The sequence below is a fragment of the Chinchilla lanigera genome, unplaced genomic scaffold (genome assembly GCF_000276665.1).
Source record: "Chinchilla lanigera isolate Chin_1 unplaced genomic scaffold, ChiLan1.0 scaffold00213, whole genome shotgun sequence".
In the NCBI taxonomy this organism is placed as follows: Eukaryota; Metazoa; Chordata; class Mammalia; order Rodentia; family Chinchillidae; genus Chinchilla; species Chinchilla lanigera.
The window spans coordinates 105,448-118,570 of record NW_004955614.1 but is presented as its reverse complement, the minus strand read 5'-3'; the positions used below and the strand labels follow the sequence as shown (position 1 = coordinate 118,570).

At 33.7% G+C, this 13,123-nt stretch overlaps 1 protein-coding gene across 1 annotated transcript; it reads right to left on the bottom strand.

Moving 5' to 3' along the window:
* Positions 1-400: 400 nt before the first annotated feature.
* Positions 401-1,339, bottom strand: LOC102028705 (olfactory receptor 4F3/4F16/4F29-like). The gene has a single exon (XM_005414974.1). It carries the CDS (start codon positions 1,337-1,339, stop codon positions 401-403), a length of 939 nt encoding a protein of 312 aa, XP_005415031.1.
* Positions 1,340-13,123: the final 11,784 nt, after the last annotated feature.

The window sequence follows — 13,123 nt, the reverse complement described above, 5'->3', positions numbered from 1 at the left end:
TAATCTCCTACCTCTTTTGTCTCTAACTCACTATTATTTGTCTATTTGTTTTCCTGAGAAACTATTTTGTAGATAATAATATGTAAAACGATAACCATTGATAATTTCCTACCATTTTGTCTGTAATTTGCTGAGTCCCCCCTATTGTTATGTTATCCTTCTTTTACTCTTTAAAATAAAAAAAAATAATTGAGGCTCATGATTATTATAATGTTTCTTTTCAAAACATTTTATATATAATTCCTCCTGTTCTTCAAGAAGTAAAAAAAAAAAAAGACCTAATGTCAGTGTGAATGATCAAATCACTATATGATGAAGAGCTGATTTACCTCAGTTTGACCATCACAGTGAACTTTAATGGTGTAAAATACCACAAAATACTCCAAATTACTACAATCACTTAAGATATCTTTCTATAACTTGCTATCTGTCTGCATACTCTCTTCATTGCCACCTTCATTTCTTGAGTCCTGAATGTGTAGATGATAGGATTCAGAAAAGGAGTAAGAACTGCATCAAAAAAAGCCAGGAACTTATCCACATGTGTAGAAGGAGATGGCCATGTGTAGAAAAATATCAAAGGACCAAAGAACAAGACTACCACAGTGATGTGAGCAGAAAGTGTAGACAGAGCCTTGGAGGAACCAGTGGAAGAGTGTTTCTGAACAGTGAGAATGATGATGATATAAGAAATGATCAGTATACAGAAAGAGCCCAGAGAGATGAATCCACTGTTGGCTGTGACCATTAATTCCAGTTGGTAGGTATCTGTACAGGCAAGTTTAATGAGCCGAGGAAGGTCACAATAAAAGCTGTCCAACACATTAGGGCCACAGAAAGGTAAGTTTACAACAAAAGCCAGTTGAACCAGAGAATGTGTAAGGCCAATCATCCAGGCAGCCACTAAGAATAAGATGCACATTCTTGGGTTCATAATGGTGAGATAATGGAGAGGTTTACATATGGCTATATACCTATCAAAGGCCATGACTATGAGTAACACCATCTCCACACCACCAATAACATGGATGAAGAAGACTTGAGTGATGCACCCCCTAAATGAGATAACTTTGTGTTTTCTAAAAAGATCATAAATCATCTTGGGAGAGGAGACAGAAGAAACACCCATATCAATGAAGGACAAGTTAGCCAACAGAAAGTACATAGGGGAGTGCAAGTGAGGATCAGAAGCCACAGTGAACACCGTAAGAGAGTTTCCCATCATGCTTGCCACATAAAACATGGAAGAGAACACAAAGAGGACTAGTTGGATATCCCAGGAATTGGTGAGTCCCAGGAATACAAACTCTGACACAACTGAGTGATTCACTCCATCCATTGGCTTTGTTGGCTATGCCACCTGAGATAGAACAGAATGTGAAAATATAAATTATGGTAAGTGCATTAATAGACTTGAAAGACATAAATCAAAACTAAAGTCTATGTTAATCAGCATCAAAACTAATACACTCATGGTCTCCGAAATATAAATTTGGTGACTGTCATATGGATTTTCTGCCACTCAGTTCTCTGTGCATTTAATATCACTCCATTCCTCATAGCTAGATGGTGTGATGCTCCTCATGAGATAAAAAATTACCAACTTAAGAAGTATGGTTTCAACCCATAACCCTTCTGATTTTGGTCAAAATTAATGCAGTCATTCTCAGTCATTATCTCTATTGTGTCCATTCTCAAGCCAATGTTCTCTCATTTGGCAAGTAGACCTTTCTTCTTTCCTTCCCATTCACTACCCCTGAGAATATATTCATCTTCAATATTAATTTATATTATCACATCTGTGAAAACTTGCCTTATTGTTTTACTCTCCCTCATAGTGAACTGAGTAAAATTTTAACTCACCAAGGAGACTGCAAACTTCTTGGAGGCAGGCATTATGATTTATTCATATCTATATGCTAAAGAAATGAAAAATACTATCCTCTTGAGCAGTTTCTTTCTCTTTCACAATATCTATTGTACATTTTGGATCTTATCTACTCTTTCAGTTTCATACACTAGGGAGACACAATGTTTACACAAGTAGGTTTGGTTTATTTCACTTATGACTATGGTCTCTACTTGCATCTATTTACCTATAAAAGCCTTGAGTAGTATACAATTATCTATAATAGCCAAGTAGTATACAATTGTATAAAAATACCGTGTCTTTTTTTATCTGTTCCTCAGTTGATGGGAATTTGGGTTGTTTCCAAGATTTTGCTATGACAAATTGTGCTGCTATAAACATGGGTGCACATATATTGCTGTGGTATGATTTTTCAATTCTTGAAAAATACCCAGGAGGGGAATAGCTGGGTTGAATGGGACCTCTAATCCTACTTTTTAAAGAAATCTTCACACTGATTTCCACAGTGGTTGTTCCAGTGTACCAAGGGAAAGAACTTGCTCAGAAGGAAAGAACAAGTGAGATGAGGGAAAGGAGAAAAGAAGGAAGGGGAAAATATATGTATCATAACTAAGATTCTTTTACTGCTAATTTCTACTAGTTCATTGAAAGGAACAGTTAGAGCTTATATTGTTTCATCAATTTTGCATACCTCTATCTGGTAATTTGAGCAACTACTTTGAAGATAACAATATGCAATATAATAACATTTGTTAATATCCTATCATCTTGCTTTGAAATTCTGTATCATTTTTATTTGGTTTTATTCTCTTTAAAGTAAAAAAGGGTTGGCCAGGTGTAGTGACACATACTGGTAAAAATAAATAAATAAATGAATAAAACTGATCTCTAGGAATGTAAATGTATATGAACTGTCTGTGGGCACTTTGTATTGTGTTAGGTACAAAAAATACTGTGAACAAGTTTTTAGAAACTTCTCTAGCAGTGGTCATTACAGTGACACCCATGGCTCTGATTTTGTTTTCCAAAAGTAACCACACGTGAAGGACTGGAAGTTAAAAGGAAAAGTTTACAGCCTTTCCTTATACAGGTAATTTAAGAAACATTGCTTTGGTGTACTTGATTCATGTTCTGAAAGTTGTGAGAAACACCGAATATAATTTTAAAATATTTTTTTCAAACTTCTGTGTAGCAATTTACTATATTATAACCATTTAATTTTACATAGAGAAGCAACATAGCATAGTTGCAAAAATATGGGTTTTGAGTCCATATAATCAAAACATATATCATGATTCATCCACTGACAGGTTGATTTGGAGGCAAATTAAACTCTTTGATGTTGTTTTTTATCTATACAATATTAATTCATACAATAATTTTTGCATGTTACTATATGCCTATCTTATATATTTTATAAATGTCTCTCTTTCACTTGTCCATAATGCACTTAATGCATAAGACAAAATGAATGAATAAGAAAAAAGATTTCCCTGACCAGCAGAAAGCATCAAAATTCCATATCAGAAAAGATATTTTAATATAGAATAATAATATTAAAATATATTCACTTCTTTCAATAATAGGAATTTAAATTGTTTTGTATAAGTTAAATGATTTGTTTTCAAAAACACTATACTTATAGTTTTTTAATGTCCCATTCCTGATTAAGCAATAACATCATAATGTTAGGGACCACATCTCTCTTGTTTAATCCAATTCATCAAAATTTTAGAATCATTTCAGATCTATAAAAGGAACAGCTAGATATCTGTTGAAAAGATAAATGAAATCCTTGTGTTTGGGGTTGTAGATTGACCAAGTAAGGAAAGAAGAAATGGTGAAATTCAGAAAAATGAAAAATTTGTCTGAAGAAAGTAGAACTAAGACTAAAAGGATACCTTCCTCACAGTTTGAGAAAACAGAACTAATGAGGTCAACTGTAGGAGCTGTCACTATGTAAGAGATTGTTAATACAGGAAAGTCTCTAATCATTCCCACATATGTCAAGTAACTTGATCAAAATTATAAATTTATGTTGTCTCACTTCAATTCTCTTTTCAAATCTTTTCTCTCTCATTTTTCTTTGACTTTCTGAGAATATAACTTGAACAAAGTATGTGTCAGGATGATGATAGAAATGTTGGGGGAAGATGAGCCTCTTTTACAACTCAGGGCTGCTATGTATTGACATATTGATGGATACCCTGTTAGTCTACAAATTAACCATCCCTCATAACTGTCTGTCAATTTTTAATAATCCTCTGTGTCTTAAGAAACTTGGCTATTTCTAAAACATTTGTTAGTTTCCTAATTGTTTGGGGAAATATTCTCATTTGGAGCAGGTCGATTTCTGGATAAACTTATAACAGAAAATGCCAGTGCAATCTCTCTTCTGCTTTCTCTCTCCAGAGGAGGGTCCAGTGTACTGTAACTACCTAGAAGTCACCACACTATCACCTGTGTTCAAGTTCTCCTTTATGAAATCGTTCTTGGCTCATCTGATTTGATAAATTTTCTGTTTCTAGTGCCTCATTTTTAACTCTTGAAATAGACCACCAAACGTTTTTCTTTCTGAGCCCCATGGTGCCCTGAAGACTAATGGATACATAAAAGTCCCAGTAAATAGCTTGACTCCCTTAGTCATGTTCAAATACATCAAGGTTGATCACCAATCTCAGTGGAACACAGGAACTCTAGGACTCCATCTCAGACTAAATATTAAAGACAGACTATGTGATTGTGTCATTCTTTGACTTGATCTCGATTTTAGCGCTTACAATATCTATTAGCAGTTATTTCTACTGCATTTTTAAGTAGCTGCATATGATAATAAAATTGTTATAGATTTCAGTATCTGAAAAACTTTTTGCACATTCTGCCACTTTAAATAACTTGGTGAATTTCAGTAAAATACATGTCACCTCTGCAGCCATTTCCCATATAGAGAGAAATTTTTGGGTGTAGTGGTGCATGCCCATCATTCCAGAATTTGGAAGGTTGGAGGAGGAGGATTATCATGAATTTTAGGCCAGCCTATATGGTGTAGTTAGTTCAAAACCATGCTGGACTATAGAGCAAGACCTTGTCTCAAAAAACTAAAAGTAAATAAACAAATAAAACAGAGAAAGTCAATGTTATAAGAATGACAATAAGAGATAATATATGTCAAGCCCAGTAGATTCTTCCATTGAAATATGTATCTACCAATGAAAATAGCCTTTATGTCCACAATGAAATAATGCATAAGTAAATTGCATATGAATAGAGTTCATATAATTAAATTACTTGGAAATAATTAAATCACTTGGAATAAATTACTTGGAAAGTAATCAGAGTGAGCCAGATTTGTATTTCTCACCTTGGTAGGATCTCAAAAAATATAATATTGAGTGAATATCAAATTATAAAATAAGACATATAATTTTTGAATTATAGTTATACAAATATTAAATATGAATGCACATATATACAGTAAAACTACAAAAGTTTGAACAGAAAGGATACTCAACAACTTCAGAATGCTGATTTTCTATGGGGAGAGAAATAGGAATATAATACAGTAGCATGAATGTCTTCAATTGTGTTTGTAATTATTTACTACCCCCAAAATATGACAAATAGCAAACATTTATGTTTTAAATCTGAAATCTAAACAGTACCAATCATAGAGTTAAGGATACTTTTCAAAAGGTTCACATACCATATTTCCTCTTTAAAATTTAATATATCAACCACATATATGCTCTTTTCTTTCTCACTACCCCTACTGTACCCGCATTTCATTAGAGGTACCACAAAGCCTCTACATTCTTTGTTATTATTTTCTGTTTCAGCAAACACCCATCAGCAGTCTGAACAGACCACCTTATTAACGGTTTAATAGGTCTTTTATGACTGTTGGTGAACTGTAATTTCTTAGAGCTTTCAAAACGCTTTTGTGCTGTACTTTTCAGTTAGGCTCATGTTCTACTTGTTTTGCCTATTTTTTGTTTTGCATCCCATGATCCAACTATATCTATTTATTATCTGACAATGCTACACACTTCATATGCTTTCATATCTTTAATATGTGAACCTTATCCCCTTCCACCATCTGCAACCACCGCTTTCCTCTCTGGAAGAGAATTACGATCCATAACTTAAGGTAGAAGTAAACAACTGCTTTAACAGATATTCCTTTGCTTCTGTGTCTCCACACCATAAACATAATCCATATTTTCCTCATCTCTGTGTTCCTACTCATAATACCTTGGTCATGCCACTATGTAGCACTTTATCACATTGCATTAGGGTTACCTTGGTACCTGTTTGAATTGTGGGAAGGAATTACGTGAGATCCTTTTTGAAACTATAGCTGCTAACAGTTTGTTAAGAATTTTTTTTAGCATGCAAGGGATATACAAAGTGTTATCCCCTCAGTTGTTCAGAGAAACATGCAAAATTCTTTTCAAAAAGATACTAATTTAAGCATTAATTTCCTTTCAATAAAACAACAGACATCTGCAGTACGATTATCTCAGCTATCCTTCTATATATATTTTCCCTTCTTTCTTTTTGAAGACAATATGCATTATCACAACCATTTGTGAATTCCTGCCATCTTGTTTAGTGAAGCTCTGTATTGTTTCTAATGGTTTTTTTTTATTTTTTATTCTCTTTAATAGTTTGATCAATCTTGCATTTTTGCATCTGGTAATCTGGGCAACTTTGTTGAAGATAACAATATATAAAATAACAACCACTGTTAAATCTAATTATTTTGTTTTGAAACCCTGTATCATTTTTTTAATTGTTTTTGTGTTGTTTGGTTGTTGTCTATGTTGTTTTATTTTGTTACTTTTTATTCTTTTTAAAATAAAAAAGGTGTTATCACCATCAAAAACTGAGTAAAGTTTTCAGCAATATAAAAATTGAGACTGAGGCATATAAAAGTAAGCTGCAAAAAAAAAGTAAGCTGGAAAAATCAGACTCAATTAATTAGAAAACAAGAAAATCAAATTGCAGTTCAAGTAGTGATAGATACAGTATATTGTGTAGTTATAATATCACAGTGCAATAAAGGTAAAAAGGATACCTAAAAACATATAAAATATACCTAATTATTTAAGTATAAAAGATGGATAAAGAGACTCGTGAGAATTTTGAAGAGGCAGAAAAGAACACAAAGTAGAAAATTATGAAAATGAACAAGAGTTAAAGAAAAAGAAAATATATGTAAATTAAACGCACAAAAAATAAGAAAATTATATACTATGAAAAAGTGAATGAATAAAAGCCTCCTGTAAATTAAGAAGTGTTTACTAGGATGAGGGAAAAGAGAAAAAGAAAGAAGGGGAAAAATATGTCTTTGTGTGCGCGTGTGTATAGGATAGCTGAGTTATACTACTGATTTCTATTGCTTTATTTAAAAGAACAGTTAATGTTTAATTGTTTGATCAATCTTACAAGCCTATATTTGCTTATCTGAGTAAATTTGAAGATAACAATTGTAATGCAATAATTGTTAATTTCCTATCACCTTGTCTGAAATTCTGTATTGCTTCTATTATTTCAGTGTTGTTTCATTTATGTCTGTTTGTTTATTAATGTGGTTTCATTCTTCTATCTTTAAAATAAAAAAATTAAGAGATTGTTTATGCAATAGGATTTACATTGTCCCTGAAACCATTCTTCAGAGATTCTGTAATTGTTAAGAAATTATAAAAAAACAGCTATTGTTAATTTTCTATCATCTTGTTCTGAAATTCTGTATTATTTTTACTGTTTTGTGTTGTTTGGTTTTTATTACTTTGTTTTTGTTCTTTTATCCTTAAAAGAAAAAAGAAAAAATATTATAGTACTATGTATCTGCAAGTTTATTGAAGGCTAAGCAGTTTATTGAAGGCTAAGCAGTTTGGAAGAGTTTCTCCACAATCTTTCATCAGTTACACACAGCTAACTGAGGATGTATTTGCCTTTTGGGCTTCCTATCACTGTTCACTACAGAAACAAAATTTGAGAATTAAAGAAAAGTAAGTTTTTTTAAAGTACTAAACTAGGGAACTTAACTGCACAATACTAAATTATCTTTACTTGCCCTTTGAAAACCACTGTTGAAAAAGAAGAATGTTGGCAGAACTCAATAATAAATTTCCCCTAGATATACTAAAAGGAAGAAAACTGTATACCAAAGAACAAACAAATACCAAAGAATACCAAACAAATACTGTATACCAAACAAATACCAAAGAATATAGAAACTCACAATTTAAGGCATCAACACTTCAATCCATTTGAGGTATAGTCGGAATCAATTCTCAGACCTGACAGGTCTGTTCACCAAAATCCAACAATCAATCTCTGTTAATAATGATCTGCAAACACTGTCTTTTATATTTTGGCTATGTGCAAGAAAAAAGGATTTCAAAGATAATCTTCTCATATACATTAATTATACTCATTAATTATACTTAAAACACATGATATAACACAAAGCTTATATCTTTTATTGTTTCATTGTGATTAATCCAAATATTTCACCAACATAGAATTGATCAATCTTTTTAAAACAGATTCACAAACATTTGTCCTTTATACGTGAAGGAAATAGATTTCCAAATAATAGAACCATCTATTCAGTGAAAAGGACCTACAGACTGCTCTCAGACTTGGAAGCTTAGACTAAAATACATATTTCCTCCTCAATCTAAAAATATTGAGAGATGAGAACAACATATACATGGCTAAAATGTCTTGTATTATTATCTTACAAATTCTCATAAAATCCTTTATGCCCACATAAAGTGCTTCCTAATATATAATTCTTTCCTATAAGATACATTATATAAACATAATATATGATAAAAATATAAGCCTTGTATTATATCATTCAAAATCACTTCTACTTTGTTTTTTTGTTACTATGAAATAAATGATTTTCAGAACTCTTTTCAGATAATATTTCACATCTATAAATTCAATGAAGTGAGTCCCTCTTTAGCTTTCTGTTTCTATGATTCAAAAACTCAATCTTTTTTGTACTTCCTCAGGATCTCTAACTTACATCTACTCTACCAATGCTCCCCTCTTAAAATCTTATCATGAATGTTTTCTAAGGCTTTTTCTATTCTACTTACAAGGATAAAATTAATACAAAACACCTTAAAATTCAAAACATATATGAAAGCAGAAAAACTAATTCAATCTCATGGCAGTTTTTAAAAAACTTTCCACATTTTTAGAAAATAACATTTATACCAGCAATAATTCTTTCAGCTTTTGATCTCGGAATTTCTTTTGTTCAAGTGTCAAAAAGACCCTTCTATCTTGCAAACTTGATAATTTCCTAGTAAATTTGCCTTCCTTTTCACAGAACAGGTTCAGTTTATACCCTGTTTCTTGTTTTAATTACTTAAAACACACACATTTTATATATTTATATATTGTTAAATCAAACTAAGCTATGTTACCACATTCTTATTTTGAAAAGAGAACAGTTAAAATCTCATATCAATTTTCAAATATACAGTACATCATTAACTATAGTAACCACAATGTACAATAAATCTTCTCAGCTTATTTCTTCTCTGTATTGGAAACTTTGTGTTCTTTGGTCATCTCACCACAATCCTCACCATTCAGCCTTTCCGATGGCCACCATTTCACTCTAGGACTGTATATTCAACTTTTAGATTCTACATACAAGTTAGATTATGAATATTCCCCACCTTGCTTGAAACCACAGTGAAAATTGGAGCAACATTTATTTCCTTTTCCATGTCTCACAAATGTTCTCACCTATTGTTTATCCAATTGCCATCATTGTCAGCAACGTATTTAACAGAAAGCTGAATTGAAAATATTATACAAACGTTTCACTTTTTTCTAGTATTTTTCAGATTATTTTAACACAATGTGAGTCTGGTTAAAAGCTCCTTTAGTTAAACTTTTCCAATTTTCACAATAATTTTACTTTTACAGTTATTCTTTAGTAATTCAATCTGTTATACCAGACACTATCTTCTCATTTGTAGGGTGTGTCTCAGGACTTTAGGATATGATTCAGGAATTCCAAAAGCAGAACCAGGTCTGACTAAACAGCTAAAACTGTTCTCTTATTATCAGTTTCAGTTCTCTACTAGTATAAAGAAAATAGCATCTTCACAGAATATGAGATTTTCCTACATGCTCTAACACACACTGCCATAAAATTCTGCTACAGGTAGAAATGTAGTACAACTCTAGAAGACAGTAATCAAGTGATAGTGCATTGACACTATTTTATATGGTCCTCATGGGTAAAAGGACTTTGTCCCCAGAGACCTATTTGGTTTGACCAGGGAAACCAAAGGCCCTGGAACCATAAGGCACTAAAGAAGTGGAATTCAGAAAGCATTTTCTTTTTAATATCTTCCTACTATTTTGTTGGGCACTTTACAAATACTGGTAATTGCAGATTAAAGATGATTTCTAAAATAGCCACTGAAAAGTTCAAACTCTATTTAAGAAACCGCAAAACACTATAGATTAAAATAGTGGAGGACAAAGCGGCATGCATACTATGTTGCTGTGCATTTAAAGTAATCTAAGCAACTATTTTGAAGATAACAATATGCAATAGAATAATTGTTCGTAATTTCCTATCATCTTGTTTTAAAATTATCTATCATTTTTATTTGCTTTTTCTCTTTAAAATAAAAAAGAAAATAAAAAATTTACTTAACTGAACAAATAGATATTACATTTTTCAGTAAATTCTTCAAGATTGTGGGATTGCTATGTGAGGAAACAAGAATTATGACAATTATATACATTTGTATCAGATAGGATCCTTCCAGGACAAGAAAAGGCATACTGATTCTGAGTAACTGGAGAGAGAGTAATAAAGAGAATATTCACAAGGCTCTGAAAGGTGTAAGAGAAAACAAGATGTGATGCAATGTACTCAGCTTGTAACAGCAGGGGGATATTATGACTCCTTGGCCCAAAGTGGCCAGGGCAAAATATTGTTCTAAAAATCTAGAAATAAAGCACGTTGTGGATGGAGAAGGCCATTACTCAACAACACAGCAAGCTCACTATCTCTGTAAAGAGAAGAAATAAATAATCTGGTTATAGGTCTCAGATGTGTTGCTGCAGTTATTTTGCAAACCCAGTGAAAAATAGAGGACATATACCCTGTTTATATAGCCTGTTGAGGTCAGATTCCCAAGATGCACAGAAAATAGAGGAGTGAGTATAAAACTGTAAAGACAAATGAAGGATATCCTTATCACTGTTGTTGTTGTTTTGTACTGCTCAGTATTTTTATCAAGAATCTAAAAAAGAAAATGATATTAGAAGTAGAGGAAATAGAGCAACATAAAAGCGTACAGAGTTATGGTCACATTATAAGATGATCTGATCCCAAAATTTGTGTCAACCCAATTATTATTTCTTAGGAGTTAGCCAGGAGGAAAAAAGAGGGAGAACATATTAATATGATGCATTGCTGTCATGATCATCACTTTGTGCAGCTGCTCGTGCAATCTTCTGTGACCCCAGAATCTGCATCATTTCATCTTTTCTTCCATTAGCTCCTAGAGTAGACAGAGGACTCTACTGGAGTAGAGTAAATGAAACTCTTTTCTTATAGGTTATAGTACTGACGTGTTCCTTTACTCAGTGAGATGTCAGTATTTTCAATTGATGGGAACTATGGAACAAAAGAATACTTAGAAGCCAGTAAATCTCCTGGGTTCTGGGTTTTAAAATGTTTTATCCAATTGTGGAATAAGAATCAAATTTCTCCCTAGTAATTTAGATGTATCTTCCCAATATGCAGTACTTTCCTAAGACACAAGCAAAAGAATGGAGTGCCCTGAGATCCATACTACACAAATCTTTAAATTGGCCATTTCTGAGCCACTCCCTCCAACATAGGATGAAGATTTTGAGAGACAAAAGAGACCTAATCCCCATTTTCCTTTTTATAGATCTCTTTCTTGTTCCAAAAACAGAGGCATGCTTTTTCAAACACCCTCAAACCCACAAACATAACTTTCCAGGATTATGTGTGTGTGTGTGTGTGTGTGTGTGTGTGTGTGTGTGTGTGTATATATATATATATATATATATATATATATATATATATATAGACACTTGTCAATATAAAAGGATAGAACATACCATACTCAAGATTTAATTACTTTTATGTGTAGCTTTCAATCTTTCAACAAATGGCTTGAGCAGCCATTTTAATTGTTGCCTCAATGCAAAATAACAGAGACAGACTCTTTCCCAAATTTGGTTCACTGACATAAGAAGCTCCAAGTCCTCAGAGGCCAGTATTAACTGCAGTCTCTATAGAACATTCTTCCTTGGGGTACAAGGATCTCCAAACCCACTAAACAAAGTTCACAAGAATACAAGGAATAATTTTTATTTACAAAACACTTGGATATGATACAGTGGCTTTTTATCCCATTGGGTTTATATATGCTGGCTATATAAATAGTTACAGGGCTCACGGGCTACCCACCACACCCATAGTGTGTCAGCCCATGCTGGGCTGAACACTGGACATCTTCAGGAAGCCTGGTGAGCTGTGGCTTTGCCTCCCTGATGAGCATGCAAGGCAGATGAAACCTTGGGCACCCTCTGAGGCCTCGATGGTTACCTGTCACATCCATAATGTATCTTCTGGGGCTGGGACAAACATCAGGCACCTTTAGGAACCCCAGTAAGCCACTCTGGTGTCTCCCCCACTAGGGTGTGAGGAATGTTGATCTCTGAACAACTTCTGGGACCTTGGTGGGCACTTTCAGAACAACTCACAACCCCCCTGGGAGATCAGCTGAAACCTGGACAGGGTCAGTGGCCTCAGGGAGTTCACTCTCACCCCTCCCCTTCTAGTGTGGGGAGCAGGCTCTGTCCTGGGCAATATCTGAAGCCTCAGTGAACATGACCTGTATGCCCCCTATTCTTGTGGAAGCTGGGCCATAACCCAGAGAGTCTCAGGAATGCCAGCGAGCTTCCTCTGCCCTTCTGACACACTTCTGGGAGCCAACTGAATACAAAAAAGGTCGGGAGCACCTTGCCAACACTCACCAGCACAGGAGCTACACTGAGCACCGGGGATCTTCAGAGTTTCTCCCTGCCACTCACACACAATCAGGACAGTGAGGCTGCACACCAGGAAGCCCCTGGATCTTCAAAAATCACAAAATGAAGGAGCAACATGCAATCCCAGACCTCCACACTACCCAAAACAAGTCCAGGAGGCATCAACAC